The sequence below is a fragment of the Hemitrygon akajei genome, chromosome 4, assembly GCF_048418815.1.
Source record: "Hemitrygon akajei chromosome 4, sHemAka1.3, whole genome shotgun sequence".
Classification (NCBI taxonomy): Eukaryota; Metazoa; Chordata; class Chondrichthyes; order Myliobatiformes; family Dasyatidae; genus Hemitrygon; species Hemitrygon akajei.
Genome location: NC_133127.1, coordinates 151,882,208 through 151,904,374, shown reverse-complemented (window position 1 = coordinate 151,904,374; position 22,167 = coordinate 151,882,208). Strand labels below are relative to the sequence as shown.

Genomic DNA, 22,167 nt, shown 5'->3' with positions numbered 1-22,167 from the left:
CCTTGTATCATCCCTATGGTTCTATTATGAGAACTCTTTAGAAGCAATCTTCATTCATTACATTGATTTACACTCGCAAGTCTTCAATAAGTTTCCAATTGTCACACGAGACTGAGCACTGCTGATCTCCTCACACACATGACATAAAGAGGGTGTTAGGCGGTCAGTGTTCAGATAAATGTAATTAACTATTCTATTTCTGTAAATCTGTAACAAGCCAGGGGCTTTTAAAATCAAAGCAATTTATTCCAAACCTTCCCTTAAGCAATTAGATTTAGAGTCTTTCCAAATCCTGATCTTAAAAGGACATGGTCCCTCTTGGTAAGTGAGTCCGTTTTACTTGCATTAATTTTCTTTTAAGATTTTGAATACTCTGTTCCAAGCTGGATGTATTTGAAGTCAGCAGAGTTGGGAATGCAGATAATTAATCCAGTGTCAGTGACTAGCCACCTCTGTAACACACACAGGGTCAACAATGAAATCAGCTCTTACTTACATTCAACAAATTATACATCCAATTTCAGAATACTGCTCCTGTCAGACAAGCTGCTACTCATTTTTACTGACATTCCATGTGGGCTTTGGACAGCAATGTGGAGGAGCAGTGGGGCACCACTCCACCCATGAATGGCAGGTTGGATTTAGTTATGGTGGAGCAAATGCCTTTATAGATAGTGACACCTCTGACTTGTTATATGAGTAAGTCTGTTCCCAGAACCGTGTAAGGGAAAGTGAGTGTCCTTTCGGCATTTTATATGATATAAAAATAAATGTTATTCATAAAAATACAAAATTTATGTAACAATATGCTTGACAATGTTTTCATCTTAAGCTATATTACCCCATTATGTTACGTTAGCACATCAGTTATCATTCACATACAAGCAACCCTCGCATGGAGTTTTAACACAGATGAGTATGCAGAGCTCGCAGGCTCATAAACTGCGCTCAGCTTCAGTGCTTCTCTTACCACGTTCCGCGGGTCCTTTCAGTCTGTCAGTCTGCAGTCCCTGATCATACTCTGGAAAGCAGTGAGTCTTGGTAGGAACAGAGGGAGCTATTTACGGTGTTGGTGAACCATTGATATTTGTCTTGAGTGTGTGTCCCAGTCCACGCAGCACAGAGCCCTATGTTATGTTGCTGTTTGGGACAAACATTTACAAGTACCTGCATCTAATCCCAAACCTGCCTGGCAAAGACACATTTTAAAAGTAAGTGATGGTTTCTCTTCCCATGCAGCTGTCTCGAGGGGCAGTGTGCCGATCACACATGGAATTTCTGACAGGAATGGACTTCCTCACTGCTACGAGGCAAGGTCTTTGTGTCTACTGAAAGCCTTGGTGATAAAAGAAGGAGCAAGACCAGGACCAAGACATAGGAGCAGAATTAGGCCATTCAGCCCACTGAGTCTGTTTCACTGTGCTATCATGGCTGATTTATTACCCCCCTCTACTCCATTCTCCTGCCTTCTCCACATAACTTGGACACCCTTATTGATCAGACAATTCTGTCACACAATTTAGTGGTCCGTTTGGATTTACTATCTCCTTTTCCTACAGGGCTGTGATGACATTTTGTGCAGACCATGGCTTGACTGATTTGTGCTCTAACATGTTCTTCAGATGGTGAGGCATAGTCCAACTAAATGGATTGTTCCATGGCAACATGAATCCTGTCCAACTCTGGCAACAGACAGAATCTCAATAAGTATTGATGTTAGGTACTCGATGCAGCCAGACACAAAGACAGCCATTCAAATGAGGGTCTTTCTGGCAGTTTATGCAGTCTCCCTCCATTTTTGAGCTCCAGATGAAACAATCACTGGATGATAGTTGTGGTGTTGTTGTGGCATGTGGGCCACATCTGCATCTGGCACAGAAACATCAACAACAGTTCACACCTGACAGCCAGCTGACCAGGAGCACTGTTGCTGGTATCCCAGTTTTCTCTTTGACTTTTCCAGCTCTCCACCCAGCTTTTGGTGAATGGCCCAGCTTCTTCAAACCTGCTTCCCAGTGCCTTAAGAAAGTTAGACCTGTGGAGAAAGCAAAAAGGCTCAGCCAGGCCAGTTAGGCCAGCTGCCAGTGAACATGGTCTTGCTTTTGCTGCAATTGCTTTATCTTCAGAGGCCAATTCAGAATAATTATAGTTACATATCAATCTGCAAACCAGAGATGAGTCCAAGCAGGAGGCAGCAATGTTGAAAGGATTTGTGCAAAGTGCTTCTGTTACCTGCGTTGATGACCATGTTTGTACTCATTTGTGGCTTGATGGCTTCAGCAAAAAAATTCCATACAGCACTGTCACTCTTATATCTCGGAAATCAACATAGATGGACTTGTGGATCTTGAAAACGTCAAGCTGTGAGGATCTTACTGATCCATGCACTTCCTTAAGGCTGCTGATCAGACACTTTTTGCACTGAATTGAAGAAAAAGTGCAAGCATGTCTCGACGTTGGAGGATTCTGCAGCAGGTCTTGTTGGGTCTTTAATTCTTGGAGCTCCTCTTAGAACAATAGAAAACTGTACACAGAAAGAAGCCCCTCAGCCCATCTAGTCCATATTGAACCATTTAAGCTGCTTAGTCTCGTTAACCTGCACCTGGACTATAGCCATGCAAACTGTTCCCATCCACATACCTATCCAAAATTCTCGTAAACATTGAAATCATAATTGTATCCACCAATTGCAATGGCAGCTTGTTCCACACTCTCACCATCCTCCGAGTGAGGAGGTTTCCTCATGTTCCTCTTAAACTTTTCACCTTTCCCCTTAACCAATGCCTTCTAGTTGTAGTCTCACCCAATCTCAGTAGAAAAAGCCTCCTTCCATTTATCCTATCTACATCCCTCATAATTTTGTACACATCTATCAAACTTCCTCTCAATCTTCTACATTCCATGGAATAAAGTTCTAACTTATTCTGTCTTTTCTTATAACTTAGGTCCTCCAGCCCCACCAACAAGTTTGTAACTTTTCTCCATACTCTTTCAATCTTACTTACATCGTTCTGTAGGTAGGTGACCAAAACTGCACATAATACTCCAAATTAGGACTTACCAATTTCTTACAACTTCAACATAACATCCTGACTCTGATATTTAATACTTTGACCTATGAAAGCCAATGTGCCAAAAGCTTTCTTTATGACCCTATCTAACTGTGACACCACTTTCAATGAATGACGGACTTGTATTTCGAGAACCCTCTGTTTTCCCATACACCTCAGTGCCCTGTCCATCATTGTGTAAGACCTAACAGTTGGTCCTCCCAAAGAGCAACACCTCACACTTGTCTGCATTAAATTCCACCTGCCATTTTTCAGCATATTTTTCCAGTTCGTCCAGACCTTGATGCAAGCTTTGATAGTCTTTCTTGGTGTTCATTACACCCCCAATGTTGGTGTCGACCCCAATTTGCAGTTCCAGTTAATTACTTATCATCCAGATCACTGATATAGATGACAAACAACAATGGACCCAGCACTGGTCCCTGTGGCACTCCACTAGTCACAGGCCCAGTCGGACAGGTAACCATCTACAACTGTTCTCTGGATTCTCCCAACAAGCCAATGTCTATTCCAATTTACTACCTCATCTTGGATAGCAAGCGACTGAACCTTCTTGACAAACTCTCATGCGGGGACCTTGTCAACTGCCTTGCTGAAGTCCATGTGGATAACATGCCTTCATCAACCTCCCTGATAACTTCCTTGAAAAAACAAGTTGGATTAGTCTCGACCTACCAAGCACAAAGCCATAATGACTATTCCTAACCAGTCCCTGTCCATCCAATTACCCACATAACCGGTCAGTTACAATATATTTCAATAACTTTTCCAGTACTGATGTCAGGCTCACCAGCCTATAATTTCTTGGTTTATTTTTAGAGTCTTTCTTAAATAATGGGACAACATTAGCTATCCTCCAAACCTCCAGTAATTCACCCGTGGCTAAGGACGTTCTATATCTCTGCTAGGGCCCCTGCAATTTTCACACCTACCTCCCACAGGGTCCAAGGGAACACCTTGTCAGCCCTGGAGATTTGTCCATCCTAATTTGCCTCAAGACAGCAAACATCTCCTCCTCTTTAATCTCTACAGAGTCAATGACTTCACTGCGGCTTTGCCTCACTTTTATAAAATTTGTCTCCATATTCCAAGTAAATATAGATGCAAAAAATCCATTTAATATCTCCCCATCTCTTCTGGCTTCATGCATAGATTACCATTCTGGTCTTCCAGAGGACCAATTTTGTCCCTTGCAATCCTTTTGCTCTTAATGTATCTGTAGAATCCCTTAGGATTCTCCTTCACCTTGTCTGCGGGGGCAACTTCATGCCTTCTTTTAACACTCTTGATTTCTTTAAGTGTTCTCTTGCATTTCTTATTCTTCCCAAGTACTTCATTTGTACCTCCTTGTCTCTACCTGCTATGCACCTCCTTTTTTTTTTCTCTTACCCAGGGCCTTAACATCTCTTGAAAAACAAGTTTCCCTAAACCTGATATCTTTACCTTTTATTCTGACAGGCACATACAAGCTTTGTAATCCCATAATTTCACTTTTGAAGGCCTCCCACTTACCAACTACACCTTTGCCAGAAAACAATCCACACTTGCCAGATTCTTTATACCATCAAAAATGGCCTTTCTCTAATTTAGAATCTTAACCTGCAGACCAGACCTACTGTATCTTTTGTATATTTACTTTGAAACTAATGGCATTATGATTACAGATACAAGTGTTCCCCTACATAAACTTCTGCCACCTCTCCTGTCACATTCCCTAATAGCACATTAAGTATCGCACATTGTCTCACTGGACCATCTACGCATCGATAAGGGAAACATTCCCGAACACATTTGACAAACCCTATCCCATCTCGTCCTTTTACATGTATGAGAGTCCCAGTCAATATGTGGAAAGTTAAAATCACCTACAATTATGATCCTATGTTTCTTGCAAAAATCTGCGAGCTCTCTAAAATTTTGTTACTCTTAATCCTCATGGACTGTTGGGTGGTCTACAATGTAGCCCCATTAACGTGGACAGATCTTTCTTATTTCTCAGTCCTACCCATAAAGCCTCAGTAGAGGCATTCTCCATTCTGTCCTCCTGAATGCAACATTTTCCCTGTCTAGTAATGCCACTTTTCCCGCTCTGTCCCACTCTGTCGTGCCTAAAACAGCTGAACCCCAGAATACTGAGCTGCCAGTCCTGCCCCTCCTGCAACCAAGTTTTACTAATGGCTACAGTATCATAATTCCATGAGTTGATCCATGCCCTGAGCTCATCTGCCTTTCCTACAATAATTTTTGCATTAAAATATATGCAACTCAGAACATTATCCCACAATGCTCAACCATTTGATTCCTGACTTTGTCTGAGGTCTTAACAACACGTCTCCACAACCGCTCTGCTGTCCATTTCTGTACTCTTGTTGACATCCCCTGCATCTCCAGCTTAAACTCCACCCCTGCAGTACTTCAACATTTATCCACAGTAACTTCTGAAAGAATAGACTCTGCACTCGTTCCTGTGACTCTTTTGTGCCTTCTAGACACCCTTGAACCTGCCTGAACTGGTTCTCACCAAAGCATCTGGAATCAAAAATGGTATTCACAGTCCTCCAACCTGCGGAATCCATCTTCAGATGCTACATGCCTTCTGGGTTTGGTAGTTTCATACTCAGCTTCTGTTTCTGTGCCAACATTCTGATTTCAAAGGGAGCAGGCAGGTAGAAGCAGGCAGTGATCAAAGCAAGGCACCAGTGTTATTTTGGCAGATTACATTCAGAGATTTTTAGTTAAGAACATCTATTTTGGATTGAACTGATAATCTGGTTGAGACCAGGTATAGTATCATGATGCATCATGAAACTTAGCATCTTTAAGTGTTCAATCCGGACTTTGGATATTTCTTGAGTTTACTGACAATTCAGCTGGCATGCTTAGCCACACTGTTAGTGCAGTGGAACTGACTGCCCCCAATAACCAGCAGCAATGTGATTTGTTTGATGTTACCAGACCTTGGTTCCTTACAGCCACCATAAATATTAACAACACTGAGTGGATTGCTTACATCTGCTACAAGGCGACAACCCCTCTCCCAACACCACTCTGACATCAATCAGGGTGAAGCTTTTACCCCAGCAGCAGAGATCCAAGGCCAGAGGAACCGTTACTGTTGCCTCCTGACTAAAAGGCAACATTCCTGCAAAAATAATAGGTCAGCCCTGGTCTCGGAGAGTCAACCTAATGTTGTAAAACATCACACACAGCCTTTGACGCCTTGCATATTAATCTTTAATCCCATTTTCAATAAAATATATGGTTCAAAGCTAATAACAGGTAACGCCTTTGTTTCAGCATGTCCGTGGTGTGTGTGAAGTGCTGCACTTGCCTGGGACTAAGGTAGAAAACCTGGTCTGCCCTGGCAGCTGATCTCCACCAAGGAGAAGCCAGGCTACACTGGCACCGGTAATTCTCAATCCTTCACCTCCAAGTCATTTGCCTGTCTCTTGTAACACATTCACAAATACTGCTTTTATTTTTTAGGCACAGGTAGACAAAAAAGATGTGGACCCAGTATTTACTGGGAACCCAGAAAATATTGGAGCCACTTGTCAGTAATCATGGATCTGGGAAATGCTAGAGTCTGGAGGCCCTGCACAATCGAAGAACATAACCTAATTTGCATATTTTAAAATTCTGTTAGCTGTTAGTTGGTTTTTGGTGGAAGATGTGCGCAACAAATAAATGTTGCATCATGAAACTTTGACGGAGCATTACAGGACACTGTGGGGACTGCACCTGACCTATCACGTGCCCCTTTGGTTTACATATTGGAGAATGCATTTGCTTCCACTGGAGGCAACACAGAGAAGGTTTACTAGGTTGAGATCGAGGGAAAGAAAGATTGAGCTCGCTGGGAAAATACTCACAGGAACGTGAGGTAATCTGATGCTGATGAGATGATCCCCCTAGTGGGAATATAAATTCAGAATAAGGAAATACCATTTCAGACACCATGAAGAGACATTTCTTGTCCCAGAAGGTCTTCAATCTTTGGAATTCCCCACCCAAGAGAAATGTGGAGGCAAGGTCATCGAATGTATTCAAGGTGAAGTTGAAACCACAAGCGAGTTGAAGTGTACGTGAACAGATCAGGACAGAATTTGAGAGTGGATCACCTGTGAAGCAGGGTCCAGGTCCAGGACGGACTAACTGCTCCTGCTCCTGTGTTTTGTCTTTAAATCACGCTGGACAAACACATGCTGAATGAGATTTTGCCTGCTTTCCCTTAATTTCTGGCTTTAGCAAGCTTTAGGAAACCCTGTCCACAGCCTATACATTCAAATCAGTGAAAACATCTGAAAAACAAAAAACTCATTTAAATAGTACAAGTACAGAGACCTGACACATGAGAGCCAGTTACCCATCTGAAAGGACACTAACTACCTAGACTCCACCAACATGATGTGAGTGAAAATCACACCTCTCTGTTGTTGGCTGCACTGGTTCAAAGGCTACTGTCACACATCATATAAACTGGTTGTCAGTCAGTACTTCCTTCCTGTGGTAATCTGTTGTCCAGCCCTGTCACTGGAATATGCAATCCAATTGATTTACCATGTTACCAATGAACATTTTGCCAAATTCAACACTGCAATTTAAAGCAGAATTGAAATTTTACCCACTGGTCTCAGGGGTTGTCACCTGTATTGACTGCTTGTATAAAGAAAAAGAAACTTTGTAGTAATCTCCCATCAATAGAACAAACTTTGATTATCTATATATTTAAACCATGGAGTTAAAGTTTCTTTGATTGATAATAACACAATTATGATTAAGTACCTTTAGTGCAGAGAATTGACGATGGTAATATAATGACTAACTATCAAATAAAGATATGGTATTTTAGTTGTCAAAACTGTTTAAGGATGGCCTGCAAAAGTACTACATTGTCAAGGCTATACATACAGCTCAGAACACTACAACCTCACACTGTTAAAACAAAGGAGAAAGAAACAAATACTGAATTTATTGAAGAACAATTAAAACAATTAATAACAACCCCTGTTTTTGAGGAAAAAAGAAATAAAGACAAAATGGAAGCTTTCGACAGGTTTGACCAAGCAAAGTATGTTTCAGATTGATGCCCTTTTCACAGAACTCCCATTCTGTTGGGTGAAAAATCTCACCTCTCCATATATGCAGTGCAGGCGTGAACATAATTAAGTGTAGGAATAGCCCCTTTTGCCCCTCAAACCCACTGCACTATTCAAGAGAATCTCTCCCTCTTCTCTTTTATGCCAGCTCCCTCCAGCCTTCAATTTCCCCAGTCTTTTAAAAATTCCCCTTTAAATACCTTCAGTATTTTACTCTCTCTAACACTCTGGGCTGACAAACTAAAGAGATTAACTACCTTTACCCTTTACAGGATTATTTATCTGAAACCTTAAATTCTCCCTCTCTTCACAGAAATGGGAAGAGTTTGGGCAGCCTTCCCTGTTTTATTCCAGTTTTCTAATATCTGCCACGTTTTGATTTTGTAAACGCTCAAATAAATAATAAGAATGCATCAGGAAAGAGGCAGGGACGCTGGCTTACCAATATTGTAGTGACATAAACGGTCCGGTTTTCTAAGCCCGAAGTATCATTTGGGAACATCATCTCATTTTGAATTAGAACGAGTTTGTCTGCATCATTCCAGTAGCCGATCTATGAATAAGAAAGTTGGTAATTGATTACACGACATTTTATGAATAAGAAAGCTGGTAAAAATGACATGATACCAGAGACCATTCCACACTACACCGGAACTGCTAATGTTGATCAAAGGCCACACGGGACAGGGGAAAGGGGTGAAGTGGGACAGTCAATCACTGGTGCAGCAGGCATTATGCATGGCGAACCTGCACCCATTCAATGCAACCTGGGCAGCTGCCAACCTCCTAGAGTCCATAACCACTACACCATATGGGCCATCAATATCTGGTGTCGGGGGTTTAGTTTGCCAAGCTGACAGCTGTTAAAGCTGGCCTACTCTGCTACAAACTTCCATGTAGCTCTGAAAAAGGAGGAGCGTTCTGGTTGCAGCACGTGTGGGCGGTGACGCAGGCAGTGACCTGGACCTGCGCACCATGGAGTGGAGGAGGGCTGAGTGGTCAGAGCTGAGGCACGAGGATCTGTGAGCAGCAAATCGTAAGCTTACAGTGCAGTGCTGAGGGATCTCAGCAGGGTTGGACACGCTGCCTTTCAGGTCAGGAGGTAAAACAAGGCTCCAAGTGCCCTCTCCGATGACACGCGAGACCATTATATCGATGAAGAACAAGAGTACTATCCTAGTGATCAGGCCATTACTTATCAGAATTTGTTTGGAAGCTACTCTTCCTACAACAGTGACACACTTCAAGGATTCTCCATTGGTTGCCCAGCACTTTGCGACAGCTTGAGGCCTAAATTACAGTGTGGTCATCCAAGTCAACTTTTCTTTCCATGCTACGCTGGTGGCCTGGGTGAGGTGCTGCAGACAGGAGATGATCTCCATTTGCAGTAAGCCCTTTTGGACTTTCAGGTGACAAAACAGAACACAGATGATGGAAGCTAGAGCAATAGCTGAAGTGATGGATAACTCTGCAGGTCAGGCAGCATCTATAGGAAGCAATGGATAATCAACGCTTCAGGTTGAGATCCTGATGAAGGGTCTGAACCAAATCAGTTACTGCCCATCTCCTTCCACAGATGCTGTCTGACCCACTGGGTTCCTCCAGCTCAGTATAGTACATTGCTCTGGACTTGCACTCTGAAAACAGAAGGTTTGTGGTCAGACCCAGGAACCAAGCCCCAGGGACTTTGGTTCAGAGTGATGGATGAGTCATTGATTTTTTTTTACAGATACTCAAAGTCAGAAATCACATCTTCAATTATCATTTTGCACGCTGCTTGATTTATAGTGCCTATAAAAAGTATTAACTCCCCTTGGAAGCTTTTATGCTTATTGTTTTACAACATTGAATCCCACTGGATTTAATTTGGCTTTTTTGACACTGATCAACAGAAAAGACTCTTGTGTCAAAGTGAAAACAAACTTCTACAAATCGATCTAAATTTATTACAAGTTTTAAATAAAATAATTGACAGCATAATTATTCACACCCTTCAAATTAGTATTTAGTAGATGTACCTTCAGCAGCATTTACAGCCTTGAGTCTGTATGGATAGGTCTCCATCAGCTTTGCACATCTGGACACTGCAATTTTTTCACCCATCTTCTTTACAAAATTGCTCAAGCTCTGTCAGATTGCATGGGGATTGTGAATGAACCGCCCTCTTCGAGTTACACCACAAATTCTCAATTGGATTGAGGTCTGGACTCTGACTTGACCACTCCAGGACATTGACCTTGTTGTTTTTAAGCCATTCCTGTGTAGCTTTGGCTTTATGCTTAGGGTCATTGTCTTGCTGGAAAACAAATCTTCTCCTAAGACACAGTTCTCTTGCAGACTGCATCAGGATTTCCTTGTATTTTGCTGTATTTATTTTACCCTCTACCTTTACAGGCCTTCCAGGGCCTGCTGCAGTGAAGCATCCCCACAGCATGATGCAGTCACCGCCATGCTTCACCGTAGGGATGGTGTATTTTTGATTGTGTAGTGTATGGCTTACGACAAATATTGCATTTAGTCTGATGGCCAAAAAGCCCAATTTTGATTTCATCAGACCATAAAACCTTCTTCCAGCTGACTCAGAGTCTCTCACATGCCTTTTGGGAAGCTAGCTGAGATTTCACATGAGTTTTTTCCCTCAACAGTGACTTTCTCTTTGCCACTCTCTCATAAAGCTGCAACTAGTGAAGCACCTGGGGAACTGTTGCAGAGTCTCTCCCATCTCAGCCACCGAGGTTTGTGACTCCTCCAGAGTTGTCATGGACTCTTGGTGGCCTCCCTCACTAGTCCCCTTCTTGCACAGTCAGTCAGTTTTTGAGGATGGCTGCTCTGGACAGATTTACAGTTGTGCCATATTTTTTCCATTTCTTGATGATCGACTTAACTGTACTCCAAAGGATATTCAATGACTTGGAAATTTTCTTGTATTCATCTCTTGACTTGTGCTTTTTAATAACCTTTTTGTAGAGTTGCTTGGAGTGTTCTTTTGTCTTCAAGGTGAAGTTTTTACCAGGACACTGACTCACCAGCAGTTGGACCTTCCAGATACAGGTGTACTTTTACTACAATCAATTGAAACACCTTGACTGCACACAGGTGATCGCCATTTAACTAAACATGTGACCTCTAAAACCAATAGGCTGCACCAGTGATGATTTAGAGTGTCATGTTAAAGGGGTGAATATTTATGCAATCATTTATTTTGTGTTTTATATTTGTAATTAATTTAGATCACTTTGTAGAGATCTGTTTTCACTTTGGCATGAAAGAGTCTTTTTCTGTTGATCAGTGTCAAAAAAAGACAAATTAAACCCACTGTGATTCAACGTTGTAAAACAATAAAACATGGGGAGGGGGTGAATACTTTTTTTATCGGCACTGTTCCATACCCACCTTCTCCTCTGTTGTTTTATCACGATTGTTATCAGCATTCAATCGCTCTGCCACACTCACAAAACCTTGCTACAAGTCTCCATGCCCCATCTCACATACCTTACTTGGAGACATGATGATTACACCATGCAAACATATTGCACCATACCAATCAGCACATTCAGGTTTATTTGAAAGACAAGGTGGCAGGTAACTGGAAGCAGCAAGAGATAACCGAAGGGAAAAATGCAGCTGCCCTGAGCTAATCCCATGGAACAAGTGCTGACTATTATTAGTGGTAACAGAGTCAAGGCCCACAGTTCACAACACCATCATTTAGCAGAAACAGAAAAGTGAGAAGTAATTATTAGAAGGTGGTAAGCTTCCATTTTAAATGACTGAGTCGTTGAAACTCCTGTGGTTTTACTCCTTTGGCATGTGTGTGCAGGACAGACTTAGCTTACGAATCAGAGATGCTATTCCTTTTTCGAACACAATAGAGATAGGCTTATTGCAACAAGGAGATCCCACTAGCTTCTGCCCTTATCACCTTTTCCCTTCTTCTTCCTCCCCTTCTCCATATCTCATCCTGACCTCGTCAACTATAGGTTTGGTATTCAAATTCCTTTCCCTTGCCCCACACCTGTCTTATAACATATATAACCATATAACAATTACAGCATGAAAACAGGCCATCTCGGCCCTTCTAGTCCGTGCCGAACACTTGCTCTCACCTAGACCCGCACTCAGCCCATAACCCTCCATTCTTTTCCTGTCCATATACCTATCCAATTTTACTTTAAATGACAATATCAAACCTGCCTCTACCACTTCTACTGGAAGCTCGTTCCACACAGCTACCACTCTGAGTAAAGAAATTCCCCCTCATGTTACCCCTAAACTTCTGTCCCTTAACTCTTAATTCATGTCCTCTTGTTTGAATCTCCTCTACTCTAAATGGAAAAAGCCTATCCACATCAACTCTGTCTATCCCCCTCATAATTTTAAATATCTCTATCAAGTCCCCCCCTCAACCTTCTATGCTCCAAAGAATAAAGACCTAATTTGTTCTACCTTTCCCTGTAACTTAGGTGCTGAAACCCAGGTAACATTCTAGTAAATCTTCTCTGTACTCTCTCTATTTTGTGGACATCTTTCCTATAATTTGGTGGCCAGAACTGTACACAATACTCCAAATTCAGCCTCATCAATGCCTTGTACAATTTTAACATTACATCCCAACTCCTATATACAATGCTATGATTTATAAAGGCCAGCATACCAAAAGCTTTCTTCACCACCCTATCCACATGAGATTCCACCTTCAGGGAACTATGCACCATTATTCCTAGATCACTCTGTTCTACTGCATTCCTCAATGCCCTACCATTTACCATGTATGTCCTATTTGGATTATTCCTACCAAAAAGTAGCATCTCACACTTATCAGCATTAAACTCCATCTGCCATCGTTCAGCCCACTCTTCTAAATGGCCTAAATCTCTCTGCAGGCTTTGAAAACCTACTTCATTATCCACAACACGACCTACCTAGTATCATCTGCATACTTACTAATCCAATTTATCACCCCATCATCCAGATCATTAATGTATATGACAAACAACATTGGGCCCAGTACAGATCCATGAGGCACACCACTAGTCACTGGCCTCCAACCTGACAAACAGTTATCCATCACTACTCTCTGGCATCTCCCATCCAGCCACTGTTGAATCCATTTTACTACTTCAATATTAATACCTAACGATTGAACCTTCCTAACTAACCTTCCGTGCAGAACTTTTTCAAAGGCCTTACTGAAGTCCATATAGACAACATCCACTGCTTTACCCTTGTCAACTTTCCTAGTAAGCTCTTCAAAAAATTCAATAAGATTTGTTAAACATGACCTTCCACGCACGTTTCCTCAGAGTATATAACCAGTGTAAGAGCAAATGAACTCCAGCATAGATGGTCTCAAGCCAGGCTGTGTAAGGAGGAGGGCTGGACTCGGGGCTAGCAACCCCATCTCGTAAAAACCCAGAGCTACAGAAACACCATGAGGAGCTCCACAGATCCATCCCTGGGAAAGGAAGGGTTTTCACCCAGAAGGCATATGAAGAGGTGTGGTCTTCCCTTCTCATCCTCTTTTGTTTCCCCTAATACCCCTACCTTTGTCAAGTTATCCTTCCCACAAACCCGTCTTTGCCCCAATGTACATGCCACAGGAATATCTGAAAACTAATGGACTGTGGACTGAAAGTTAACAGAGGATTCATCAAGCCAGCCACAGGTACTCAAGATGCAGGATGGTGAAGAACATGATCTGCTCCAGCCTCAGCTGCAGGGCCCTTCAGGAGAGAAAAAGACAGAGAGCTAAATAAACAAGTAGGAGAGAAGCCATCCTGGGAATGTTCCCTTGGGTCCTGAAGGCAATCAACCAAGTTTCAAGTGTGAATGGGGAGTGGGAGATGCAGTACTCCTGCCCTTTCAATGTGGCTCCTGCTCAGCAAATCTCCACTTCCTGCACACACCAACATCACAACTACTTCCCAACATCTGGGCTGTTTATTATGATACTGATATTCCTCGATTCTCTCCAACTTATCAAACCAAAGTCACCCATAAACTCAAGACTGAACCATTATTTTAAAGTCATCAAATTCCCTTGAGTTCAGAGCTTTTGAAATAGAAAAGCCTCAACTGTGCAAATCTATTGTGCAACTAGTGGCCTTGAAAGTAGGTATCAATCTGTGAACCTTTTCCAAATCCTTTTAAGTCAGTGATTATGTGAGGAAATGAAAACTGTACACAGCATCCTATATGAGTTGTTGCCAGTATTTTACAAAAAGACAAACTGCTGGTTTCTCTTTTGCTCCTGTTCTTGTTCTAACACTTTATTAACTTCTGTAACAGTCTCAAGAGGTTCACATAATATAATTTCCAGGCCTTCCTCTTGCTCCACAGCCCTCAGCGCATCATCTTGCACGACTAACCTTTGCTTTGCTCAGAAAAAAGAAATCAGCTGAACGTTTGTCAAATCCCTTATTGTATTTAGAAGCCTTTCCAATCTGCTATTCTCATCTAATGGTCTGCAGCTGCAAGAAACTTTGTGTTATCAAAGAAGGTGCAGGCAGTTCCCCGGATAAAGTTTTCATAAAGCTCACAGACTCATTTACATTGCCCTCATGTAAACACGCTATCACACGCAACAAGAATACAATTCTGTATCCAACATAAAAATGCTTATCTAACCAGAAATAATCCTGAATATGTTAAGTTGCCCATCATTTTTGCAAGAGTACTTTTCAAATTTGCATATATAATACAATCAACATGCATATCTACCAATCTCATGATTTCCTCAGAATATATAACCAGTGTAGGAGCAAATGAACTCCAGCATGGATGGTGTCAAGCCAGGCTGTGTAAGGAGGAGAGCTGGCCTTGGGGCTAGCAACACCATCTCGTAAAAACCCAGAGCTACAGAAACACCATGAGGAGCTCTAAAGATCCGTCCCTGGGAAAGGAAGGGTTTTCACCCAGAAGGCATATGAAGAGGTGTTGTGAAAGCTGCAGGTCTGATCATCCAGAATCAGCACCACTGGGACATGGAATGTAAAATTAGGCAAGTGCTAATGTAGAATCCCCAGAGAAGGCAGCAGAAAGGCTGGCCAGAGAGCATCTGGCCATGCAACCTTGAGGCTGACACCAAGAAGATGAGCTATACCTGGGGACAAGCTGAAAAGACTGGCTGAGGATTGTGGGCCCTGGCAAGCTGCTGCTAGCGGCCTACGCACCAGCAGGGATGATGGCCTTAACTAAGAGTGAGTGGAAAGGCCAACTGGAGTTAAAAACTACAGGTGATTTATTAAATCTGGTTCGTATTAGACCAGTCAAAGCTGATCTACCTGAGTGCGAATTTGGTGCAGCTTTTACGTTCTCAGTAGGCAAGATTACACAGAAACTTTATTAACAGTAAAACGAGGTATTGACTACAGAATGGTGGCTATAGGAAGGCTTAATTAAGTAACAAACTAGTCTTGATTACAGAGTAAAATGATTATCCACAAGTCTATCTTAGTTAACGTTAAATCCAAGTTCCTATTACAGCAACGGATGCCTGCAAAAACATAATTAATAAAGTTCCTGGGTGTTGTCATAGCTGCATTCCATGGTTCTACTTTTAGGCTTTGTAGTTCTCTGTTACCACATCAGCACAATCCACATCTCTGTAACCCTCTTTATTCTTTCTTCTATAACAACTAGGTTAGCGGAACTTGATGACTTTCCTACCTCAACAAATGCTTCCACTTTTTCAGACAATATTCTCGCAATAATGCTGCAGTTTCCATTTGCTACTTGTCTTAGATACATCTTCTGTTATTGTTCTGGTACCAGAAACCACTGTCCCTCCATTTGTCACTTCACCTCATGTGCTTTTCAACATGACACTGTGCCCTCCCCATTCACTTCTTCACCACGTTTAGCCCCAGCATCAGCGGGACAGTGCAGTGATGCAGTGAGTATATGCGCTCTGTGACCACGCGGGCTTCCTTCAATTGCATCAGGTTCCTCCCATATCCCAAAAGTGCCTGTTTGGTAGGTTAGTACACAACGTTCTGTGTATTGCTGTGGATTTCCAGTATCTGCAGAATCTCTTGTATTTGGCTTTGGCAGGTCAGCTGCTCACTGTAAATTGCTTCCTCTTTTTAAATGAGTTTTGTAATCTGCGTAGAAGCTTTCAAGAATTTGGGAAAAAAATAAATGGTTCAGGGTCAGATTGCTTTAAATAGGTGTTTCAAAGTTCAAAGTGCATTCATTATCAAAGTATCTGTACACTGTACAGCCTTGAGATTCATCTCCTAACAGGCTGCCATGAAACAAAGAAACACAAAAAAAACATTAAAAAGACCACCGAAAACTCAATATGCAGAGAGAAACAAAAAACACAAATCATGCATGCAATAAATGCCAGTAAGCAGCATTCTGAAGTCCACAAGGACAGTCCTGTCCATAGACCCTTAGTTCAGCGCAGAGCAGAACAACAAACTGAACCGGCCCATCCCTCACCTCGGGTCCCTACACTCTGATGCTAATGGACTCAGTGGGCCAAAAGGCCTGTTTCCATGATAAAGCTGTCCATAGTTCTATCACCATATGTTGTTATGAATCTGAAGTTAATACTATTCAGTTAGCTGCAGCATTTTTCCCAGTTCTATTGACCTGGACTATTGGGCCGATCACACTGGAAACTGCCTCCCACCTACACTTCTCAGCAGCAATCCCCGGCACCCCACACGTGCGACAGCTGTGAAGGCTGATCAAGGTGACCCTCCCTATCAGACGGTGTCCAGCAAGGCCTTGGTGCAGAGTGGGCCACAGCTTAGAACCTCAAGCTCCGACATCAAAGACATCTAAAAGCCAGTGAATTGGCTGCAGGCAGTTTTAAAAATTAAATAGGAACCTATTCCTTCCTTCCTAATCTCCAATTGAGAACCACCATTGAGGAACAGAGGGGCTTCAAAATCCCACGTCTGGTCGGACTGGCATAGGATTAGAGATGCAGATTCCCCCGTGTAATGCCCAGCAATTCCGGCAATACAGCGATTCGTGTCGAGTCCAACCACGGCACAGAGTGACAGATGTGCTGGCATCTGTCACTCAGCAGGCACACAACTTACTAGCAGGGGAGTGTTTTGAAGGCCAGCTACAGCCAGCATGATTTGACCGACTCTGTCTTCCTTTCCTCTGATTCTATCCAAGTTGCAAAATCAAGCCCAAGTTCAAGTTCAAATTTAATTGTCATTCAACCATATACATGAATACAGGCAAACGAAACAGTGTTCCTCTGGGGCAAAAGGGCAAAACGCAGAACCACAGTCACACACAGCACATTTAATTATGATAGCAGAAAATCATAGTTTCAAACTTAATGTTAAAAAATAAGAAAACAGCCCAAATCCCTGAGTGTCTTGGCCTGTAGACGGATGGTGCATGGATGCTGTACTTGTGCCACGTTTCTGCAAGAACAGCCTGCAGTAGTTCCTCGTACCACGCAGGGCAGCCACAATCGAACGCAGTCCAGCTTGTCTCCCACCAAGCAAACACTGGAAGGGAGCGCTGACAGGAAGGGCTAGCCTCCAACCCTATGCGGAATTCAGTGACACACAGCCAGCTCCCGCATCTCCTTCCTCAGCGGCCGCCACAGGTGACATGAATGAGGCCTGGTCCACACCTCAACCACAGCCACACAGCCCCCCTGCCGTCAGTCCCGCCAGCGAACCAGTGAATCAGACTCGCGGGGTTCTACATCACCAATATTCAACAAAGTCTTAAGATCACAGCAAAAATGTCCAAGATGATCAGCCTCATCTGCTGGATCTCGCACTGCCTCTGCACACCGCCACTGGGTCCGCAACACGTCCAGCTCCATGGCTATTAAGCAACTCGCTAGCGAGGTAGGCCTGCAGTACTTGATGTCGTTGATACCCAACAGTGTCATGTGATCGTGACAAAAAAGCAAACGGCGAACAATCACACCTTTGGTAGGACTCTAGAGAGACCGCTGTGTCCAAACACGCCACCATCTGACTTGAAATATCTGCAGAGTTCTGTCTTATCTCAAATTTCCGTGACCTATGGAATATTGCTTACATATTAATAAAACATATTCCTCCACCTAACACTGTATGAGTTCTCTCCAGTCTGTAGGAACACTGCCAGATTAAGCAAATGATCAAAAAGATTATAATAACTATTAACCATAAATAAATACCCATTTTGTTTGAAATAAATCATTGACAGTTCCATTTCAAGCTTCAGTATTCTTTTTTCACAAATAAAATGAAATTTCAGAATCAGAATCAGGCTTACTATCACTGGCATATGTCTTGAAATTTGTTGTTTTGTGGCAACAGTAAAGTGCAATATAAAATAATATGAAAAACTATAAATTACACGAAGAAACGTATAAAAATAAGTTGTGGAAACAGAGAGAGAAAAAAAGAAAGAAGTAGTGAGCTAGTGTATTGTCCAATCAATGGTGGAAGGGAAGAATCTGTTCCTGAAACTTTGAGTATTTGTCTTCAGGCTCCTGTACCTACACCTTGATCATAGCAATGAGAAGAAGGCACGTCCTGGATGATGGGGGCTTCTTAATAACAGATGCTGCCTTTTTGAGGTAACGCCTTTTAAAGATGTCTTTAATGTTGAGGAGGCTAGTGCCCATGGTGGAGATGGCTGAGTTTACAGCTTTCTGCAGCTTTTTCCAATCCTGTGCAGTGGCCTCACTGTTACAGGAGATACAGAAGCTTGAAGGTACAAACTCAGCGATTCTGGAACAGCTTCTTCCCCTCTGCCATCTGATTTCTAAATGGACATTGAACTCATGAAGACGTTCCTTTCATTCCCGGAATCATCCTTGTGAACCTCCACTGAACCCTCTCCAATGTCGGCACATCTTAGATAAGGAGTCCAAAACTGTTCACATTTCCCTTAAGGAAACCATGCTGACTTTATCCTATCTTGTCCTGCATCACCAAGTACTCCATAACCTCATCTTTAACAATTGACTCTAACATCTTCCTAACTACCGAGGTCATGCTAACTGGTCTATAATTTCCTTTCCACTGCCTCCCTTCTTTCTTAAGGAGTGGAGTGACATTTGCAATTTTCCAGTCTTCTAGCACCATGCCAGAATCAAATAATTTTTGAAATATCATTACTAATGCCTCCCCAATCTCTATCACTACCTCTTTCAGAACTCTAGGATGCAGTTCATCTGGTCTGGGTGACTTATGCACCCTTCAGTCTTTCAGCTTTTTGAGCACCTTCTCTCTTCTAATAGTAACTGCACCCACTTCTCTTCCCTCACACTCTTCAACATCTGGCACACTGCTAGTGTCTTCCACAGTGAAGACTGATGCAAAATACTCATTTAGTTCATCTGCCATCTCCTTGGCCCCCGTTATTATTTCTGCAGCCTCATTTTCTAGCAGTTCTATATCCACTCTCATCTCTCTTTCATATTTTACATACTTGAAAAAGCTTTTACTATCAACTTTGATATTATTTGCTAGCTTGCTTTCATATTCCATCTTTTCCCTCCTAATGATTCTTTTAGTTTCTCTTTGTAGCATTTAAAAGCTTCCAATCCTCTGTCTTCACACAAATTTTTGCTTTGTTGTATGCCTTCTCTTTTGCTTTTACATTCACTTTCACTTCACTTGTCAATCACGGTTGTACTATTTTGTCATTTGAGTATTTCTTTATTTTTGGAATACACATGTCCTGCACCTTCTTCATTTTTCCCAGAAGCTCACAGCATTGCTGCTCTGCTGGCATCCCTGCTAGCAGCTCCTTCCAATTTACTTTGGCCAACTCCTCTCTCATATTGCTGTAATTTCCCTTACTCCACTGAAATACTGATACATCAGATTTAACTTTCTCCCTATCAAAATTCAAATTGAATTCAATCATATTGTGATCACTGCCTCTCAGGGTTATTTTACCTTAAGCTCCCTAATCATTTCTGGTTCATTACATAACACCCAATCAGGTATAGCTGATCCCCCAGTAGGCCCAACAACAATTTGCTCCAAAAAGCCATCTCATAGGCATTCAACAAACTCACTCTCTTGAGATCCATTTCCAACCTGATTTTCCCAATTGACTGGTACGTTGCAATCTCCCATGACTATCATATCATTGCTCTTTTAACTTGCCCCTTCTATTTCCTGTTGTAATCTGTGGTCCACATCCCAGCTACTGTTGGGAGGCCTGTATATAACTGCCATCAGGGTCTTTTTACCCTTGCAGATTCTTAACTCAACTCACAGGGATTCAACATCTTCTGATCTTATGTCACATCTTTACCAGCAGAGCCACGCCACCCCCTCTGCCTACCTTCCTATCCCTCCAATACAATGTGTAACCTTAGACATTCAGCTCCCAACATTTCAGTTTCTCCTGACAGACACCCAGCTACTGGTGACCCCTTCCCTGGAACTCTGATCAATTATCTCCTCATTCTCCCACACAAGCTGAAGATCATCCAGCTGCTGCTCCAGATCCCTAACACGGTCTTCAAGGAGCTGCAGCCGGGTGCACTTCACGCAGATGTAGTTCCCTGGGAGACTCTGGGTCTTCCAGGACTCCAGCATCTGGCATGAAGAACACACTACAGCGTTTACTACACTAGGTACAATAAGAGAGACAAAAAGGGAACCTTAACAGAACAACCCAGAGCCAACGTCTCTTTCCAGCCAAAGCCTGACATTCTCACTCTCGTCACTGGCCTGCTCCCAACAATGGCCGCCCTGCTTGTCCCTTCCGTACTTTTAAACAAGTGTAACCAACCTGCAAGAAACCTTGTTGCTGTGGCCTGCTCCTGGCGCTGATTGGGCTGTTGGAATTCAAAGATGAATCCCTGAATATTGTCCAACTCAATGCCACCATCTAAGTGCTCCTCTGTCTCTCTTGACCATTCCTTCTTCACTGGTCATCACTTAATCTCTGCCTATATGTTGGGACTGGAAATATAGCCAGCTATTGGACTTTCCAAAGTGTGGGTGTGGGATGGCACGGTAAGTATTTATGATGGTGTGTTGGCACCTCTGGTTCCACAGGTGATATGTTGGTGGTAGTTGTTCAGAGACTTCTCTATGCTGACCGTTTGAAATCAGGAGGGCAGTTCTGTGACTGTGCTCAGCTCCTCCAGTGCCTGCCTGATGTACACCGCTACTAGAATGATGGCGGAAAACTCCCTTGTCAGATAAGATGGGATGGATCTTGACCACTAGGTGTTCCAGGATGGGAGAGCAGGATTGAGACAGAACCGCTGCGTCTGTGCACTACAATCAGTTAACCATACAGCATACTCCACCCCTGCTACCTTTTAAAGACTCAGCTGTCCTGTCAGTGCGGTGAGTCGCTCGGGCTGCGGTGCTCCCTCCAAAATGGTGGGGGTGAGTCATGCTAAGTACACAGCAGTCCCTGTTGTCCCTCTGGTACTGCAATCTTGCATTGAGATCTTCAGTTTTATTTTCTAGAGATTGTACATTCACCAGGAGGATAGTTGGAGTGGGGGGGTCTAATGTCTCTGCATTTCAATTCTTAAAAGAGAATTTCAATAGAGTCTTGAGTCTGCCGTCTTGAGGGTCGATAGATTTTTTAATCATCTTAAAACACAGCTGCTTACTGAAGTACCCATGGCTGTAACTGTGGATTTCAGCTCTGGTTGTCCTAAATGGGAATACAGTGCATGATGATTCCCATCGAAGCTACACGGGAGAGTCGCAACTTATTGACACAATCCTGTCAATCTGATATCCTTGTGGAACTTGTTTTATTCACCATCAAGGAATTTGGCAGGGTAGGTATGGACAAACAACTGCTCCCGATGGGGAGTTTGCCACAGGATTTATGGGTCTTATTCTCAGTCATATAGGAGTGAGGGAAGGTTTTTCCACACAAAGTGTGATAAACTGTAAATAGCTCTTTCCAAAAGAGTCACTGTTTGAATTTCACATTGAAGCAGGGAGGTTGTTGAAGAGCAGGTTATTCATAGTTAGAGGGGCTTTAACGATTGCTTTCTATATTCTTCAGTTCAAATGAAGGGGAAA

General features: G+C 42.7%; 1 protein-coding gene across 11 annotated transcripts in view; it reads right to left on the bottom strand.

Moving 5' to 3' along the window:
• LOC140726788 (glutamate receptor 4) overlaps positions 1-22,167 on the bottom strand; it is a 235,744-nt gene that overhangs the window by 65,349 nt on the left and 148,228 nt on the right. For all 11 annotated transcript variants that reach the window (XR_012098730.1, XM_073043623.1, XM_073043613.1 and 8 more), the window contains one exon: positions 8,613-8,723. Coding sequence is in view for 10 of the 11 variants with exons in the window: in XM_073043623.1 (XP_072899724.1) it covers positions 8,613-8,723 (111 nt within the window). In the remaining variant the exon portion in view is untranslated. The remainder of the gene's footprint in view (positions 1-8,612; positions 8,724-22,167) is intronic.